Source organism: Rhipicephalus microplus, chromosome 5, assembly GCF_043290135.1.
Source record: "Rhipicephalus microplus isolate Deutch F79 chromosome 5, USDA_Rmic, whole genome shotgun sequence".
Classification (NCBI taxonomy): Eukaryota; Metazoa; Arthropoda; class Arachnida; order Ixodida; family Ixodidae; genus Rhipicephalus; species Rhipicephalus microplus.
This window is the reverse complement of record NC_134704.1, coordinates 29020719-29040543: the sequence shown is the minus strand read 5'-3', so window position 1 is coordinate 29040543 and position 19825 is coordinate 29020719. Positions and strand designations below refer to the sequence as shown.

Genomic DNA, 19825 nt, shown 5'->3' with positions numbered 1-19825 from the left:
TGCCTGGTGACTGCCTCTCCGTGAATGGCATCAGTGACCCTTTTCATTTCAGGTGAGTCAAACGAGCAGCATTCATGGAGAGCATTGAGGCGTACTCCACGAAAGACTGGCCCTCCTAGCGCTAACTGTTCACATAAATGGTGTAATAGGTACTTCTAATAACAATTCAGAATCGAATTGGTGATGTGCAACTACAAAACATGTTATTTACAGCCAGATTGAAGCACTGCCATGCGTAGCAATGCGTGTGAAAGCGTTTCTCCTGGGAGGAGTTTTGGCGCCTGAGAGGGTGGGAGGTGAACTAAGCCCGGGATGCAGCTTCGGCGGCACGCAACAGGCGTGTGCACCTTCTTTCTATTCAGCGGCCGTGGCACTAGCATACTAATCTAATAAAATAATGAAATTCAACCTCTGCTACAATTCAAGATTGTTTTCATCTCACTTCGAACCAAAAAGGATGAAATTCGTACATGCTCTGTTTCAATTTTTAAAAATATTGTGCGTGTTCCGCATTTACTCGCATAATAAACACGAACACACTCACATAATAAACGCACCCTCAACATCAGTCATCAAAATCTTGATTTCTTTTTTATCCCGTGTAATAAACGCACCCCCTAAATTCCTCCGCTGCAGTCCCGCTAACTGACACCTGGCGACTCCTTGCCTGTTGAATCTCTCCCGTTCTTTGTTATTATGCCGACCCCCTTTGGCCACATCGGCTCGCTACCTCCCCCTTTTCGCCCGCTGCCGCACGCCGTATTGTTCTTCTTTCTATCTGCGCGTGGCACATTTCCTGTATTTTTTAAGATATCCGTGCTTTAAAGAGGGGTTCACAAACGGTGCGAGTGTAGAGACATCGCAGCTGATAAGCACACAGCGAGTGAAGGTCACGAAACTGCTCGCGCCAACTGATCGTCGTTTTCTGCAAATTCGAAACATCAAGGCCCACCCACATGCCCGTGATTTTCCAGCGATGATGACAGGGTTTGCTGTCGCCATGGTTGTCGTGAAGGGCCATTGGTCACCATCGCATCGCAGGTTTCTAAAAAACCAGGTAAAATCCATCGCTTGTCACCCAGAAAAGATCGTGACGATTTCCTTAACATGATAGCACCCTCGATTCTTGCTTCTGTTGCAATTTGCTCTTTATGCTGGTTATCCACGTGTACTTCAAGGAACGCAAGACATAGGCAACTTTTTCTACAGTAACTTCTCATGTGAACAGCAAGATGGCAGCTGTATTTTGTCGTTAACGTCGTTATCGACGGTTTGTTTTGGATGCTTCAGCCGTGGTTTGGTGCAATGTCAATGGCAGCAACGCGGTCGTTGTGTCAGCTTGCCATGAAGTTGGCAAAGTGCGTCGTAGCGTACGCTTCTGGGTGCCCCTCGAGATCACAGCAGATACACACAACTGTTGTGCTCATACAATTGCGAGAAAAAAAAGCCACGAAATGCTTTTATGAACTGCACGGGCGGCGCAGGGACAGCTGGCAGAACATAGCGCCTTCAACCACCGAAGATGAGTGAAGCGCAACGAAGAAGCTGTTTTCTAACAGCGTACGTGTATGTCAATTGCGAAAGGCTAAGCAACTTTTTTTTTTTCATTACCACATTTTTTGCTCATCCCAAAAAGGTTTTCATAAAATTTGCCTTGCATAGTACTAAACGCACCCCCAACTTTGCTCCGATTTTTGGAGAAAAAAAAAGTTCATTGACTACGCAAGTAAATGCAATTAGTTGGGTCATGACAAATATGGTGACTATCATTTAGTATATTATGTGAAATATACTATTCGATTCAAAATTATTCTAGCTATTCCCTTCAGATTTGCTCCAAACTTCAATTTGATGATATGTGGGATTTAACGTCCCTAAACCACCATATAATTATGAGAAATGCCGTAGTGGAGGGCTCCAGAAATTTCGACCACCTAGGGTTATTCTTGGTACCATTTCGGCGTGCACACAGTGTACAGGAAAAGGGAAGGCGAAGAGACAAACAAGGATGTCTTCATACCTACTCGCCCAACTTTCCATTCTAATACATCTGGGGTTGTTTAATGCGCACCCAAATCTGAGCACATGAGACTGCAGCATTTTCACCTCCATCAAAAATGCAGCCGCCGCAGCCGGGATCCGATCTCACGACCTGCGGTTCAGCAGCCAAGTACCTTAACCACTAGACCCACACAGCAGGGCTCCAAACCTCAAATTTACCATTCACACATTCCTACATTTTTCTTTTTTACTGTACCATTGAGGTTTAGCTGATACGCGGGCTATTCCCACACTAATGGAGGGCCAGCTAAATTTAATCACCTGGGCTTTCTCGATTTGTGTAATGCACATAGCTGCTTTTCGTGTTCCTCATCTAAACTTGCATGCTGCAGATGCACATAGGCAGACAAGAGGACGCCACTTACTTTACCGCACTGCTGGCAGATGATCGTGCTGAGCAGGATTCCACCGAATATGTCATCCAGTGGTGTGCGAGCTACGGCTTTCTTGTACGCTGCAACCAGAGAAATCGCAAAACATCATCAAACACAACCGTTCTCACTAATCATGCACTCTAACTTCGACAAAGGTCAATGCTCCACTAACCCAACACGAATTAACGTGAAACGAGGTACACATTTCAAGCATCTCATGATACGCAGGGGCAAAGCGATCGAGACTGGATGTGACCTTCATGAGCCCACTGAAATTCATCTTGGGCAATATAAAATATGGTAAGGAAAAAGAATAAAAGAGGACAGGTGTCCACCATGTGTTCTTTTTTTTAAATAATTACAGTCGAGTCCACATATAACAGCCCCACTTAAAACGAATTTTTGCTTAAAACGAACAATATCCGCATGACCGTGAAAATATACATCTGCTGACTTCCCGGGAAACCAATTTCGACCTCCGATAAGGCATCGGCGAGGTGCCAATACATTCTTATTGTTAAACGCCGACCTTGCCTCCGCGACCCTCTAGTTGCCGCTCTCCCCAACCCATGGAGGAAGGAAAGTTGTTTCTTTCCTCCATGTTACGCACACTCCCGTCCTTTGTCCTCCCGCTACTCTGGGGGGAAGTGATATTTTTTTAAGAAAATAAAGTGAGCCCCGTAACTGTCTCTCAGGGGGAGGTCACCTCAACAGTAGCTCACGAGGGATCGGGGTAGAGAAGGGAATAAAAGGATAGGATTAAAAGGTAGAGAGAGGAAGGAGAGAGCGAGGCGGTGCGACAGGGAGCAACGGAAGTAAGGAGAAGGCAGGAAAGAAAGACACAGTTGAAAGAGTCCGAGGACGGGGCACCACTGGCGAGAGCTCTTGTCGGCGACAGGAGATGGCGTAGGGCTAATCCAGTCAGCCAGAGCTACGCTGTCGTCATCGTAGGACCCCGACGGCAGGAGGTGGCGTAGGACCAACTCAGTCAGCCAGAGCTGCGCTGTCGTTGAGATCGCGAGGGCACAACCGGTAGGCACAGAATCCAGTGAGCGAGTCCCGCTAATCTGAGCACCCCTCATCGCCAGACGTGGCCCGTGTTTTAACACTGCCACCGATCTTTCAAAGACCAATTGGCCATTTACTCCATTTTTTATCGCTGGTACTGTCGCTGGCGTCGCCGGCCTGGAGTGATCAGACCATTTGCCAACATCATCGGCCACCGACTGTATCCGATAGTCTGCGTCTAGTGCACGCGCGTACACTACCCCACCGACTCTGATAATTTGCGATTCGTTTCGTGTTTAGAACTTGTTCTGGCTCACTTCGCTATCGACTCAGCATACCTTCCGCGCGTGTGAGGAAGCGCAAAAATGGCTGATAATTTGCGTGGAACGAATTGCAAAATATCGCAGTTCGTGAGGCCACGCAAACCCGCCGGCGAAACAAAACGATTTTTTGACCACAGCCGCCGATTCTTCGAACACCGCCACGCGCACCAATCCAAGCGGCCATGCTTTGACTTCTGCGCGCGCAGGCACTTTTTCCAAGTTTTTCTATGTGCGAGTTTCGCGGACCTTTCAAGCAAGCTACCCAACCTGCCTCCTTCCCGTGTGCTTCGGTTTTCAAGGTCGCCCTAGCGCCGCATCCTCCCGTCTCTTTATCGCAACACCTTGCCCTTTTTCTTGCAAGTCTGCTCTCCTTTCTTGATCACAAGTCCTTCGCCCATCTCCACCGCTCCGCGACGCCCGCCACGCTGGCTTGAATTAGTTTCGTTTTCTGACTGGAAACGGGCCCTGAGCTGTTCCACGTTTTGTGGAATGTGTGTCGTGTGAGCGCGTCTTGCTCGCTCTTGGTATGCGTGTGTGGTCATGATGGCCGACGGGACGCCTAGCACGCCTTTTCGTGCTGCTCAACAAAACATCGAAAGTGTGACCGCTTGGCTTGAGCGTAATCCGGGCTTGAGGTGCCACGTTGCGGATCGCTTGCTCATAGCTGTTGACCACCTGGCAGCCAACTTGCCGCTTCGGGCGTCCCGGTATGGTGAATATTTCGTGGGCGGCGGTGACGACTACATGCGCGCGAAACCGTTTTCGCGAGGCCGACTTCATCGGCGTCGGGCCCGATGCCGAGCCTGAAGCTTCTGAACTGCGGCGGCGATTTGTGGCAGCGCGTCATCGACTCCGACCTGGGAGAGCGGGTGGGACATCTGTTGCGATGGTTTATATACGGCCGGTGATGATGCAGACACTGCGGAACCGTGCATGGATTGGGGCATTGTGAATGAAGAACGTGGCGAGAGCGATTTGGAGGAATCGGATTGCGAGAATGAAGAAGCTTTGGAGCCAGTGCCTCATGCAGCTTATGCCATGGGCCTCGGCGAACGAGCACCCTGCCATTTTAAATGTACTCAAGACCGCCCTCATCGCTTCTGCTCTTCGAAACACGTGCATCACGGACTTTTTGGGGCAAAAAAGTCTGTGTTTTCACTCGCCAACTTTTTTTAAAAGCTGTGTTTCATTTACTACGAACTTCGGGATTCATCGAACGGATGCCGCGTCACGCTTAGGTTCGTTATAAGTGGGCTCAACTGTAATTGTGGTGTCACAAGGGTAAGGGTATGAATGAGAGAAATCTATTTACAAAATCTACAGGAAAAGGCCGCTGCATCCAAAATGGCAGAGAACAACAATGACGTGCAACACTGCGGTTATATGCTCCAGAACAACAGTATGACTAAGAGGCCTATGTTAGTGGGAGAGTCCGGAGCAGCTCTGACCGCCTGCTTACTTTTATGTTTAACAAGAATCCGAAAGACCATCGAAAACATTGAAATTCTACTTGCAAGATGCTACTGTTTGATAACCAGCGTTATTTCATGGATTTTTGAACAGGTGGCTCTGTTTCTGGTTGACTGTCCATAAGCGGTGCCTGCACGAGAGCACAAGCAGTGGCATCAGATTCACCGAGGCCTGTACAGAGTGCACATGCTCCTGCCTTCTTCTTCCTTTTCTCTAACTCTCCTTTCATCCCACTCTCTTCCTTCTATAAATCAGCTTCACCCCAGCTGGGAGCATTGTTCGGGGCTGATGCTGTACGTACCGTATTTACTCTCAAAAGAGGCGCAACCCCAATTTGGTCGCGAAAAATCAGATTTTTCTTTTATTTTTGCGCATATTAGACCATCACACAAACTTGACTGTGGTCAATTGCTCTGTAGTGTATTTGCAATTACACACCCGCTTACGTTAACTGAAGCAAGAAAAAATAAAATTTAAAAAAATGATTGCAGCTGTGCTGCGCCAGCTCTGCGGGCTCTCAGTGAGAGGAAGAAGGGTGGCTGCCGGGGTGTCAGAGTAATTTTTGCACCGACTTCAGTCTTGCTCCAGAACTAGCCGGCCCCGCGCACTCCACATGGAACATTATTGATTGATATGTGGGGTTTAACATTCCAAAACCACCATTTGATTATGAGAGACGCCGTAGTGGAGGGCTCCGGAAATTTAGAATACCTAAAGTTCTTAACACGCACACAAATTTCCGCACGGAACATGCGATTGTGTACTCGTCAAGTGCGCATTGAGTTTCCCCTCTGAAAAAGTGTCGTCGTTATCAAGTTTGCTACCTCATCCGCAAATTTAAAAGCTTTTTGCCTTTTGAAGAGCGGGAAGGGACAGGGGTTAATCCCCTTTTCCCCCACCTCGCCCGGTAAAACTGCCGAACTTTAAATAAAGTTTATTCATTCATTCATTCATTTCCGACGCTAGCTTTCACCCAAGCTGCCACTACGCGGACTTGCTCAAGCTCAGCAGAATTTTGTCCCCATAGATTTCCTGGCCGCGAACCCCAACATCGTATCACGCGTAATGCTCTTGGATAAGTGCTTGAGTGTGGTCTTTTAGACGCCCAATAGTGGTTCAAAATTCAACTGCAATGTCTTGGACATGGGATGCGAGACCCATGATATCGAACAATCGGTACCATTCAGCGCACAAATTTTCACAATGGCACTTTTTTCTTGTTCCCCTTTCCCACCTTCATTTTGTTGGCAACGTGGGTCTTTTGATGTTAAATTTTTTAAAACTTGAAGCACACCGCCTCGCATACCTCGATTTGTGGACTCGTGAGACTGCGTGCTCAAACGTCTTGCGCTAGTATCGCCTGTGAAGAAGCATGTTTTAGCTGTAGTTCAGATATTCGTGTCTTCGGCGAGGTATACGCTATTAATGGTCTTGGCTGTCATTGAAAACAATATTGCTGGTAATTTTACCCTGCGTAATCAACGCACCCCGAACTTGGAGCCCAACTTCCAGGAAAAAAAAAGAGCACATATTATGCAAGTAGATACGGTAGTAGTTCTGGGAACCGTAGTAGGAGCTGAGCAGGTTAAGAGACATAGGCAATGTTTGCATGCCCATTTTTGGTGCACGTAAAGTCACCCAAAGTCACCTCCTCTAGTTCACAGCGTGGCCGCTATACGCGGCAGTTTGTGAAAAACGCATTCCTCCCAATTCATCATTTTCTTCTAGTTTCTTCCAGAAAGGAAGGTTGTGTCTATTGTTTTCAGCACTCAATTAATCAATTTGGCTGAAAGTCTTGGCGAAAATTTCGTTGGGTATCCCTTTAACCTGAATTTAAGGACAGGGTAGTCTTGAATTTTACTGCAACTGAAATGCAGCCACTATGGACAGGAATCGAACCCCCATCCTTGAGCTAAGTAATGCCGCATCTTGACTATCATATTGCCATCGTGGGTTTTTGTCTTTCTTGTCCTTTTTTTTTTTCTATTGCACTATCCCACTCGTAATGAATGCATGAAACTGACCTGGTTGTTAGTATTAGTACTTCAAACCAACTGCAAAGCAATGGCCTCGTCTCTCATCTCGCTTCAGACTCTTCTGCTGTTTTGCACTGAGGTTAAAAGTATTACTGTGACATCTGTCATATGTCCCACCTCTCTGCAATGAGCATATATAAAACCATATAAGTTTGCATTTCAAGCCAAGCTTGCACGACTACAGATGATTCACCAGCTAATTTAAAAAAGTTTCCCAATTTCATCGCTTCACTGAACTGCTCCACCTAAAAGGTGCACGACGATGACTGCAGGGGGACGTTTCTGATGTTTCTACATCACGTGCGCAGAACAATTGCAATTGTCTTTCAGCTCACCTTGAATCTTAGCCTTGGTGTCTGGCTCAACCTTGTTTGGGTCCACCTTACTGTTCAGTCCAAATGCTTGCAATACAGCTTGTTTTTGTCGCTGTACACACAAACCAAAAAGAAAAGTGTGCCATGAGCTAAGAACTGTTCATCAATCGAAATACAAGACAGGCTTACATGATATACAATACAATTGTTTAATTACAGCAGTTAATATGGAAAAAAAATCTAGGAACCTTAACAGTACGTCCCTCATTGGCTTGATGAACTCAGCATACCAATTCTATATCAGAATTCAGGGTAATGCATGTTTCACAAAAAAAAAAAAAAAACATTCACTTCTTGGCAGTGTGCTTTGTCACTACACAGCTATGCAAATAGCAAAATCTTCAATACAGATATTGAAGTGTGAAGGCGGATCGAATAAAATATTTTTTGAATATTTCTAAAATTTTTTTCGTATGCCTCTAAGCGAAATTGCAGAAAAAATGTTAGAGGATTCATATGCATATACTTATGAGATGGCAATATGGAAGTATATTTTTTGGATAGGTTGATGAAGCGCTGACAGCTGTTGCACTTAGAATAAGGCAATGCAAAGGTTGAATTGTATTTATGTACGTGATTTGGTACATCCAAAATGCGGCCGTTTACACTTTAACCGTGAAGAGCTATTTCCTCAACCTCTCCTCCTCTTTTGACTTCCATGGAGGCCTATTGATGTCATCAACGTGGGTGTGCTCCCTTCAAGTCTGGAGTTCCAAATCTGCCTCATAGATGTCAATGTAAAAAGTGTCTGAAATTTTGGATGCTAAAAATCATTGACGCCTCTTTTTTCAAACTTCCTGGCCAAATTTCAGGTTCATAACGGCATTGATTGAGCCCTCACGTCTACCACATCTATCATCTCCATGATGGAACTAGCGTTCTCTCAAGTCAATACACTTACAACCATAGCAGAGCCTGAAAAGCAGCTTAGCCGCAATACGAGAGTGTGATAAGGTGAAGAACATTAAAAATCTGAAAGCGCCACTGTCAATCGCACATTGACTGGCCCCACTGGCGCCACTGTCAATCGCACATTGGCGGAAAAAGTGAAGTTGTGTGGCGTTCCATGCCTTTCCAAGCCACAAACCTCAACGCAGCCAGTGGGTTGACTTCATACGCGTCGATGAACAGAGGGACTGGACGCCTAAGAACAGCCACATTTGTTTGCTTCACTTTGCACCGAGCTGCTACAGGGTAAATCCTGTGTTGGCGAAAGAGTTAGGTTTTACTGGCAGTACGAGGCCCCTTCTCGAAGCTGGGGATAAAGGGAGAGGGGTAGAACGAGTTGGTACTACTTAACATAGCTGGCGGAAAACGCATGGAGGGGCTTTAGTCTACATCATCAGAGACACAGCTAGACTGACTGCACGTGCACTCTTAGCAGACGAAATGCCAGTGTGCGTGACGTCACCAATTTTGTGAAAGCAGCATCAACTGTGCAGCGGCCTCAAGGTGGCCACAAGGTACCACTGACAGCACTACAATTTGGCGGGCTTTCGACCCATTTTGAGCCATGTTCGATAGCGGATATATTAATCAATATTACAGATATTCATTCGTACCTCAGATGCGTTTTAAATCGCGAATCGCTACTAGGGTGTCGATAGCTATTCGTTGGCGCAAAAATCTTGACATGAGTAAATTTGATGTCAGTGCTCCTTTAACGTCCCAAAACCACCACATGTTTATGAGAGACACCATGTTGGAGGGCTTCGAAAATTTTGACCACCTGGGGTTCTTGAACGTGCACCTAAATATAAGCACACGGGCCTCTGGCATTTTCGCCTCCGTCGGAAATGTGGCCACCATGGCCGATATTTCATTCCGCGATCAAGAGAAAACAGTTGAGAACACAATCAATACTAACTTGGCAATTTAGCCAAGTAACTTGAATTCCTTCAGCTTGCCCCTTTTTACATGCGTTAAGGCAGCAAAAACTTTTGTAACAATCAGCTTTATAGCTCGTCTTTTCCCCTCTCTCTTTTTGGGGCGAAGCTCCTTATGGCGTCACCCATTCATCCCGTCATCCCTTGTAACCACCAGTGGCACATATAAGTTTGTAACCACCGGTGGCAAATGTGCCACCATTCCAAGAACTAAATGAGAGATAGCCACGTCTCGTTTAGTTCTTGGAATGTTGAAGCTTCTTAAGTCGCGGGTCGTGCATCCTCGATGTATGTAGTTGGTAGCCACTTCTCGTTTAGTTCTTGGAATGTCCGTTATATGGCAGTACAGTCAAACCTCATTATAATGAAGTTGAAAAGGTAGCCGCAATTACTTTGTTATAACCATTAGTTCATTATGGCCAATATTCATTTCTGCCAGCAATTAGCCAGCAAGGGAGAATGTACGCACCAACGGGTATCACAGCAGCTCGCCACGCAGAGAAAAACGGCCGCCGGAAGGCAAAAAATAGCAAAATAACAAAGAACAATGCACTTTATTTCCACCAACACCAGCATACAAGTTGGCAGATAAGTTGGAAGAAAAACAGTCCTTAATATTATTGACTTTGCCGACTCTTCCTCATGAGGATGACTGCTTTTTCAGCTGCAGCAGCTATTTCGAGTCAGTTCTCGATGTCATCGTAAGCACCAAAGAAGCAGCACAGCAGGTCTGTTGATTCCAGCGCTTGCGCGGGCGTCGGGTTCGCCAACATTAGTCTCTGGGGTGTCGACACATTCGTCACTGTTTCCACTTCACAGTATTTTGTTTTTTTCATTCGGCACAATTTCTGTATCTGACAACTCTTCGATTGTCACCGCGTCAGCATCGACACCCATGTACATGCAGAAAATGTCGCAGTCAGGCACAACACCGGCGTGAAGGAGAGCGTCCCACGATGCCTGTGCCTGGTCGCCCGCGGCACAGAGTTTCCCAAAATTAACTAGAGGGCACTCTGGCGCTGCGATCGTTCAGCCACCATGGGAATGAGGGGTAGTACGCACATTTGCCTAGTCTTCGTACTTGCGGGCGGCGAATCGTACTTGCGGCTTTGTTTATTACTGGTTACGGTTTTGTTTTGAAAGAAAGAACGAACCTTTTTGAACTTATGGACTTGATTCGAAATAGTAAGCTTAAAAGAATAATGTTCTGAAGTGCAAATGGTGAACTTTGCTAATTTATGTTTTTGTGAAAAAACAGCTCCAAGGCACACGAACACACACGGAGCCAGAAGCAGGCCATAAGTACGAAAATTAGACAAATGTGTGTACTACCCATCATTCCCATGCTCGCTGAAGCGCCGTGTGTTGCAACTCCCATAGACACTAGCGCCAGAGTTCCCTCTAGTTAGTATTGTGGGAAACTCTATGGCCCGCGGCACCCAACGACATCGCCGAAATCTTCAGTCACTTTTTTTTTTCTTGACGCCAGACTCAACTGCTTTAAACATTGCCGACTTCTGCTCGATTGTTTATTTTTGTGCTTACGTTTGCCACTACCGTTGTCTATCTCATGTTTAGCGGCAGAAACTGATAGAGGTAGTGTTGCTCTTCCATAGCGAACGACAAGTACAAACTCTACGATCTCCACCGCCCCATAGAGAAACATACTTACATAAAAAGCGGACACTCCCGCAGGGCCCTGCGGCCCAGCTACTGCGCTGCTTTCAGTGCCAAGAGTGGTTGGTCAGACCCGATAATGTCTTTAGCATAAATAAAATAACAAAATGTTTTCTTTTCGATGCTCGGATTTGAACTCGTACCCTCATGCTCCGAAAGCAAGGGTCTTAACTACTAGGCTACGCATCCATGCTTCTACAATGGGAATACATGTACAGCACATCTAAACCACATGAATGTGCCTGTTTGTGTAAAACAAATGCAGAAAGACAACACTTTTAGTGATAATTTACTGTTTTCTGTTGTAAGGAATTAAATGTCCTCAGCGGGACATGATGTATAGCGGATATGGAAAATAATAAAATATCTTCTTTGCAAAAAATGGATGCCATACTTGGGTATTCACTGTCCTCCTGAGGAGGCTATTACATGTCTTAAAAAAGGAGTAAGAGCGAGGATGGGTACGCCACCTAGCGGTTGGTCAGACCCTTTCTTGCTGGACCGCGGAAAGGCTCCAGTGGCCACTCTTTATATAGTATATTTTTCTATGGCCGCCCCGGCGGCGCGCAAGGCCCCGGCACTGAGCTGAAGGGGAGAAGAAGGTCAGATGCGCGGGCAGGTCAACAGATTCTACAGGAGAGGAGAAGCCAGTTGATGCGCACGCTCGCGGAGTTGCTGCGAGGGCGAGTCCATTAGTTCCTGAGGAAAGGGGAGGCGCGGAGAATCGCTCCCGCACGCAGGTTGGCAGGTTGCAAGCGGCTACCGGGTACCGGGGAGTGCAATGCGCAAGTCTTGAATTATCGCAGCCGTGATGAGACCTAAACTGTCGCGCGCTTTAAGATATTGAATTGACGTATACCAAAATGATCAGTAAATGGTCACTGCAAACGAGACATGGTTTGTATATCCATTGCGAGGAAATTCTCACTTTGTTAAAATGAGGTTTTAAATACATGGGCATCTATGGAAATTTCAAGGGGAATTACAATTGCTTCATTATATCTATTATAAGTTCATTATATCCTACTTCGTTACAACGAGGTTTTACTGTACTTGTATATGATCAATATATGATGAAAGGTGCGAGATGATGGTACTTGGAGTGTTCACTAGACCGACGGACGTGCAGACACACGGACAGACGGATTTACGCTTCGCCTTACTTATCATCATTCAGTCCGTGAATATGCTGTAATTTTTTTTTATCCAAGCTCCACATGTGTTACAGTGATTTAGTGACTATTAGATTTAGAAGTTAGGAGATGCAATAAGTAAGCATACGAAACACCAAGACATACCTTGACCTCTTCAGCACGCACACCTTCAAGCAGGTGACGCAGAAGCTCGTGGCTGTCGTGTTGTTGGTGGCCTCGGAAGTGCGGTGCCCTGCGGTGCAAACCACAAATGATAAGCCGGCACCGAAAATTCGGGCCACATTTCGTTCTCAGGCAACCTTATATGCATTCCCTCATCACGGATCACAGTGCAGTGCATAACGGTTGTTGGTCTGCATGATTTTATTGTGGCATCCTTTTGTGAACATAGGAAGTTACCACCATAGTAGTGTGACATCACAACACAGTGGACAAATGCAAAGGGATGATCAAAATAAACCTTTTTCTCAAAGTTCACTTAATCGAAATGAAGTGAGGTGCTGATAAGTTTAGTAATGGGATAGGATCTGCACTCCACGCAAACGCAATTTGCACCTTATCAGCTGGACAAGAAGGTGAAAAATAGGTTTGGCTCCGTACATAACCTCAGCAGCACATATTTTCAATATATACTATTTTCATGACGTGTAAGGAATATATTGGGCTGCTCAAAAGAGTTGTGAAAGAGCCAGTATACCCGAAAACCTTGATATAACGAACCCAGATACAACAAAATATTGGTTACAATGAAGTAAATGAAGAATACTCTTGCAATAGATATAGTGTTAAAAATATACCTTTATAAAGAATTTTCGGATATAAGAAACTTGTTTTCGTGTACGATGCAACCTCGTTACAAAGAGGTCTGAGTGTACATCGAACTGAAAGGGTATCACGAAAGCCCCACTTTCACCTTCGCTGAGCTACTTCAGGCTGGCATTTGTGTTTTTTCATGAAAAATCCTCCTTCCCTGAATACTTGAAGGCTCAAGATGTTGACTACTGAGAGGCGGGTTTCCTTACACTTGGCAAACCTTTGAGAATAATGCTCTCGGGTGGGGACTTCCCAGTCGGAGCTCTTGAAGGAACAGGGCCAGGGCACTGGTCAATGGGCCAGGTCCAGGAAGCTCCACATTTAAGGAACCCTGCACAACGAACAGGCTCGGGTGTACCACGTTTGTAGGCCTACCACTAAGAGTCGACTGCAAGGGTAACCTTTTCTCAAGCTAGCGACAATCGATTTTTTTTTTCAAACAGCCACCAAAAAAATGCATGCACAGTACCATGACCAAGAGTGCGTTGCAGGTAGTCGTAGCAAATCTCACCAATTCTGGTGTTTCGGAGCCCTCTACTGTTGAACCAGGATCAAATGTGCACTCTAGCTTGGAAGCACACCTCTTGGCTAGCAACGGCTGTAACAGTGGCGTCTGGCCGAGGCCCTGCAAATCCATAAGCATGTCATGAGAAGCGCGAGCATAGTATGCTAATCAGCCTCAAGTTGGGTCTATGGGCATCATGAACACCTCTATGCGTATCACAAACGTGTTATTTTAAAGCACTCAAAAGAGCATATTCTGTAGCATGACTGAAGATTAACAGTTATGTTACCAAACCATACCATGTTCACATCTCCAGCAGGAGAACCGAGAAAACAATCAATCATACGAAGCTCAAAGTGATGCAATGTTAGGCTAGTTGTTAGGGAGCCATCACAGAAAGACTCACCTATACAGACACCAACTAAAAAACAAGGGAAACAGACAATGGAGTATTTCATGGCTGTACCACATCCTTGAACCAAGTTCATAATATAACCCACCACATTAGGTGGAAGTGCAACAATCTACGAGGACACTAGCACAAAGTAGAAATAAATTTGCTTGTGCTCCTCTCTATGCATTTCTTGAACATGTGAGAATTTTACCACTCGAAAAGCTTGTTCTCCTAAAGACTGCAGAAAGCCTCCTAAAAACAAACAAACATCTCAGCACAAACCCAAAGAAATTACAGCAATTTAGGGGCCCTTTATTTTTATTTTGTCCGTACCGTTGAAGAGCTTATTCCAAGTCTACTCTGGTTGCACGGAAAACAGTACGACCCTCTTTCATTAACAGAAAGAAAAAGTGCATAGATAGATGCACGCCTAGATTATGGAATAAACAAACAGTGCCTTAACGAGTGCTACAGATAGCATTTTTTACCAATATCTGAGGCTGCTGCAAAACTATGTGCACCCGGAAATTGTCAAACTGATTTTTACACAACGGTACATTCCCGTTTTTATAAGTGTACCTTGAACAATATCAAAACCAGAAATTCTCAAGACCCAAGTAGTCATTTACTGACTTTACCTTGTGTATAGATCAACTCATAGCATCTTCTACACATTTAATGCTTGCGTGCTCGATGCAGGCCAAGCACGTGACATTTAGTGGACTGAAGAGAGCTACCTTTGCAACAAGTTTGAACCGTAGTATCAGCCAGTTTTAATGAAACATCTCCATCAAATCTACAAACAAATTTCTGGCACCTAACAAACCATTCTTCAAGTCACATAATCATGTCCCTGTGCGGGATGTAACGTCTACTGACATGGTCAATTGTTGCCTCCTGAATGTAAAATGTGAAAGGTGAATGTATTGAACAGGAGCTCCCGCCTCTTGCTTTGAGGGTGATTCAGGCAAGTACTATCTGCATTCTATAGCCCAATCCCACAGTAGGCAACACCAGTATCGCAGTCAGTAATAAAAATGATGCTACATTATGCATATCAAATGGAATTAAGTCAACAAAAAAAGAGTTCTTGCCTGGAGAACAGCATTGAAATAGCAGGTATTGCCAAGATTGCTGAGACCCTTCACTGCTGTCCAGGTGCCTTGCGGCACCTTCTGTTCCTCGATGTCCCCACCTCCACCATCAATACCGTTGGTCTCCGCTGCCGGCTCTTCACCTTCCACCTGGACAACCGCTGCTGCGCACAGACAACCAGACAGTGACGGCAGTGTTCTTGCAGCGGCCAAACGTGCGCTATTCTGGATGACTGGGACTGCACTCCTACAAATACTGACCGTGGAACGTGGAATGTGAAACGGTCTTTGAGACAAACAACACCAATGTAAGACACGCTCCAGTGCTAATTTTTACACAATGCAATTATTAGTCACACAGCTGACTAAACTGCACAAAAAACAATGCAACCATAGGAAACATAATTCAGTCTGATGTATACAGTAAATAGGAGCACGCAAAAAAAAAGAACAGCAAATCTGGTTGTACTCTAAGAACCGCTTTATCTCGCCATTTCAGACTTGGATGAAAAGTAAAAGTGTTTTCTAGAAAAGAAGACTTGCAGCTGCAGACTTACAATAAATAGGCAATCCTTTATAATGAATAGAAATTATTAGCATGCACGGAGAATATCACCAAGCACTTTGACGACATCTTTCAAGCAAATGCACCCCACCGAACAAATCCCAAGCAACAAGCAGCACCAACCTTTGGCTTTCTTGCTGCTGGAAGCCATTTTTTTCTTCAGGTTCTGTACTATCTGTGTCACCTGTGGATTAGCCTCCACCCAGTTGTTGCAAGGGAAGCACCTGAAAGCAACGATGAAATGACCATGAAGTGAGTTAAGTGCGACACACACACACTAACTGTTTCAGAAGATTAAAGGCCTTTCATTGTTCCCTTTAACATTTAAAAATCAAGGAATGCACAACCTGAACCACACTTCATTGTTTTTAATATTAGGCCCACACCCTCCACTGCAATGATGGTCCAGCCCAGACACGTTTTTCAGAGAGAAAAATATAAAAATTAATAAAAACGAACATAGCAACTTATGCGTGCTCACCACAGCTGCAGTGTCTGACCCGAGAGTGCAAGGGCATGCGAGTCTGAGCGCGGAGTCTCCGAATGGCGCACTCCATGCTTTGCCGTCCCACCGCAACCTCGATGGCCGCACTGCAGGCACAGCCACATCTCGGGCTGTGCCTCACCATCCTCACAGTCGTCGCACACGTCCAGTCGCACCGGATTTCGCAGCACCTGCTGCCGTAGCCGACGCAAGCCGACTGAGCTACGCTGGTGAGAGCAGGTTGTGGAACCTCCTGTGGAAACATTTTTGTAACGGTTATTTTATTAGCTTAAAGCTGCTCTACAAACTTTTTTCGCTTTTCACGATCAGCGCAGAAAAAAAGAACACAATAACACATCCCAGTGAATGACACAAGCGCTGTGTAACAAAGTTGTTACACCATGCTTGTGTCTTGCCTTTCCTTGTGTTTTTGTGTACTTTTTTTGCGCTGATTGTGAGGAGTACATCCCAACTAGCCCAATTCGGTACTTTACTTCAGTAAACTTTTTTCAGTATGGTCAGAAAACGTTGCAGACCGGTAGCCAAAACTTCTGAGAGAACACACGAGTCAAACATTACAGAACAGCATGCAGCCCAGAATTTACAACTATTTCTCATAGTAAGCTAGAAATCACCACCTCTTCTTCCTACAAATAATGTCATGTACCCAAATTACTGCGTCATACACCAAAAGTACATGGCCGCTGGATGATTTGAGTATTGTGAGCTGCGTAGTTACCACGGCCGCCATGAGATGCTGCCGCGTGCCTGTGCTCGCTCGTAATCGCACTGAAAGTAAGCTGGGCTTTCAAAGAAAAAATGTAAAAAAAGTGCTCAAAGTCACAATGCACACTGATACATGTTCTTGGCCCCTTGTCATCCCTCTTGCTGCGAAGCATTCTGTTCGCTCGTACTAAACGGATTCTAAAAATTTCTGTGGAAGTTAATTTGCAAGGCAATAAGCTTTTTTAATGAAGCCATTAGGTCATTACTTCAAAAAGTGTGGCAGGGGCCCTTTAATGGGCAGCATTTTACAAAGCACGGTTGAAGGCTCCCAGGTATATAACTCACTTTAGTACCTAAAGAAGTACTGACACAAAATTCTGAAGGCGAGATAACTTGTGCGATAGATCTGTGTTGACCCGCCAACTATATTTACACGACAACCACTCTAAGTCCTGTCTTACTCAGCGTTCTCTTAAATTGAAACTGCGACCGAGCAGTGTAAGCATCTTTACAAATAATTGACTGTAAACACACCTACCGGCTGACACACCTAGCAAACACACCTACCGGCTGTGATAAGTGGATCTTTATCTACTTATTGCAACAAAAAAATCAAGATGCAAAATTTTGGTCAGTGCTCCTTCAAATGGGTAGCGACACCATTTCAAAGGCAGTTTGTTCTGCCATTTAAATCTCCCGCATATGGAGATGGCTCTCTTAGGAAATGCCGACAAGATATTTCATTCCGATATTAGAATGAGTTTTCCGATGGCATAGCTGCAGACAACAGTAGCTTTGCATTAGGCTGCAGTACTAATTCTGGTGACTTCTGCAGCATTCTGGTTGGTTGTGATCACATCAGGTATGAACACTTTCAATGTGGCCACCAGTGCATCACTAAAACATTCAACATGGCTGCTTGCGTGTCGCCAACAAAGGTACGGTAATGGAGCGGCCATAGAAACGTCATTACACCATGTGCGAGCATGCGACAAGAAGCTCATACTAGGCTGCGAAGTTAGGGTACTGTAGAAACCGAAACTAGCTTTAAAGACAAACTGCATTGATGAAAAAAAAAGAAAACAGACCAATATTTTCATTTCAGTACGCCAAAAAGGGGCCATGACACCCGACTTTCCGTCATAATCAGTTTTTCGTGTTAATTCTAATGCATTCACAAACAAGCTGGCCTGAAAGTCGGCAACACTGGCACACTTGCAAGCTGTGACGTAACAGTCTGCTCGCTGTGCAAGCGTCTGCATTTGATAAATGGTTTTGCACCGTGCTCAGCTACATGTGCAATCTAAGAAGCTAAAAATAAGTTTGTTTCCTTACAAGTTTGGTTGCTACATAAGCTTTCCGAGCTTGGCGTTGAAATTGAATGCTTCACAGTGGCTGGAACTTTGGTAGAAGATGGCTTCGTTCCATGCAGCACATAATGTCACACACAAGCCACGTCTAAATAGTAGTCACCAGCAGTGGGAAGATATTATATAGACGGTAACTTCTAGGGCTTAATTTGCACACAAATATTAATTTACAGTCTGTTTTTCATATATACACAGACACACTGGTACCTCTGCTTAACTTCTCACTGACAGTTCATGGCCCCTTTAAAGGTACTGCACTCAGAGGTAATCACAGAAGCTAATGAAACGTTCAGGTGAAACATCAGTTCTGTGTAGGCTAGTTTCTGTTCTTCAGCAACTTTATTTACACTTTGCTTTATAAATGAAGTTCCTGAGCCCGTAAGGTGCTCTGACATGACTTGAGTGAACTTGCACTGTGTAATTTAATCAGAACACTATTATTATGTTAGGGTGATATTGATTTGTGTATACTGCCTGCAAATAGCTGCCAAAAGGATAAGCTGACTCGAATTTGGCATCTATAACTACTACTTATCAATCTGATTGATGTAAGCAATAAAGGCTCGAGAATCAACAGCGTAAAGCCCAGCGTCAAGGGTCGCAACATGGACGACCAAGCGGAGTTTCTCTAAGCGAAACCCCCAGTAATACATTGACACAAAAGGTGTATGATGTTTTTTGCTGCCCATGGCGGTCATCTTCTATTAGTAAGCTCAACACGCAATAAGGTCAGTTTCTGCGGACGCGGCGTTCAATTCAAAATTAATCCGTTCAACAGCAACATTTCACAAACGCAACACGGCTGGATAAGACAGCGGCACTAAATGACAGCCCTCGGAAACGGCAGCCCAGGGCACTTTTCACGAACGACAACGGAGCAAAAGCGCGACAAAACACTGCGCGTTGCTTCTCTCACAGCGGCACGACGCTCATCGGATCCTCGCGGAGACCTGTCAATGGTGTATGACAAAGTGGTTGTCGGTCGCTACCTTCGGCTGCATCTCCAACTTCATCGCTTGAGGAATCAAGGATGTCGTCCGCCGGATCCTCCTGATGCTTCTTCTTCTTCTTGACCATGTTGCGCACGCAAACTTCAGCACATACGGCACGCAATCGTTGGCAGCTCTCGAGGCGGTCGGAATCGTCGCACGACGGGCGCTACTCCGCATGAAAGGTGAGGGGAAGAAGACACGACGGATTGGCGACGCACAATTCGGTCTCCGCCGGCGAACAAACGACGGCACGGAGTAACGAAAACACGAATGGTCCGACGTGAAGGACACGACGTCAATGCCCTAGCTCTACCCACATGGTGCCGGCAGCCAGTGGTCGTGGCGCCGTATGAAGAGACGCTGTGGAGAGCAGTTACCCGAAAGCTAGCTACACCAAACGTAGGACGGCCTTATGAATCAACTTTCACGAGTGAGGAGAAAGTGTTTGTTGCGTCGTGACAGCAGCGACTGGACAAGTGCGAGGCAGCCGAAAGCGACTTGTGCCAGTCGAGCGGCGTG

General features: G+C 45.5%; 1 protein-coding gene across 2 annotated transcripts in view; it reads right to left on the bottom strand.

Moving 5' to 3' along the window:
• Positions 1-19825, bottom strand: part of LOC119174823 (ubiquitin carboxyl-terminal hydrolase 45) — a 27612-nt gene extending 7787 nt beyond the window's left edge. Inside the window, exons 1-9 of one of the 2 annotated variants that reach the window (XM_075895077.1) lie at positions 19304-19825; positions 16216-16471; positions 15858-15958; positions 15170-15333; positions 13688-13801; positions 13386-13507; positions 12508-12595; positions 7608-7698; positions 2427-2515 (exon numbers count right to left, since the gene is read on the bottom strand). In XM_075895077.1, the coding sequence (XP_075751192.1) occupies positions 2427-2515; positions 7608-7698; positions 12508-12595; positions 13386-13507; positions 13688-13801; positions 15170-15333; positions 15858-15958; positions 16216-16471; positions 19304-19391 (1113 nt within the window). In that variant the 5' untranslated portion in view covers positions 19392-19825. The remainder of the gene's footprint in view (positions 1-2426; positions 2516-7607; positions 7699-12507; positions 12596-13385; positions 13508-13687; positions 13802-15169; positions 15334-15857; positions 15959-16215; positions 16472-19303) is intronic. The other variant, XM_075895078.1, reaches the window with a different exon arrangement.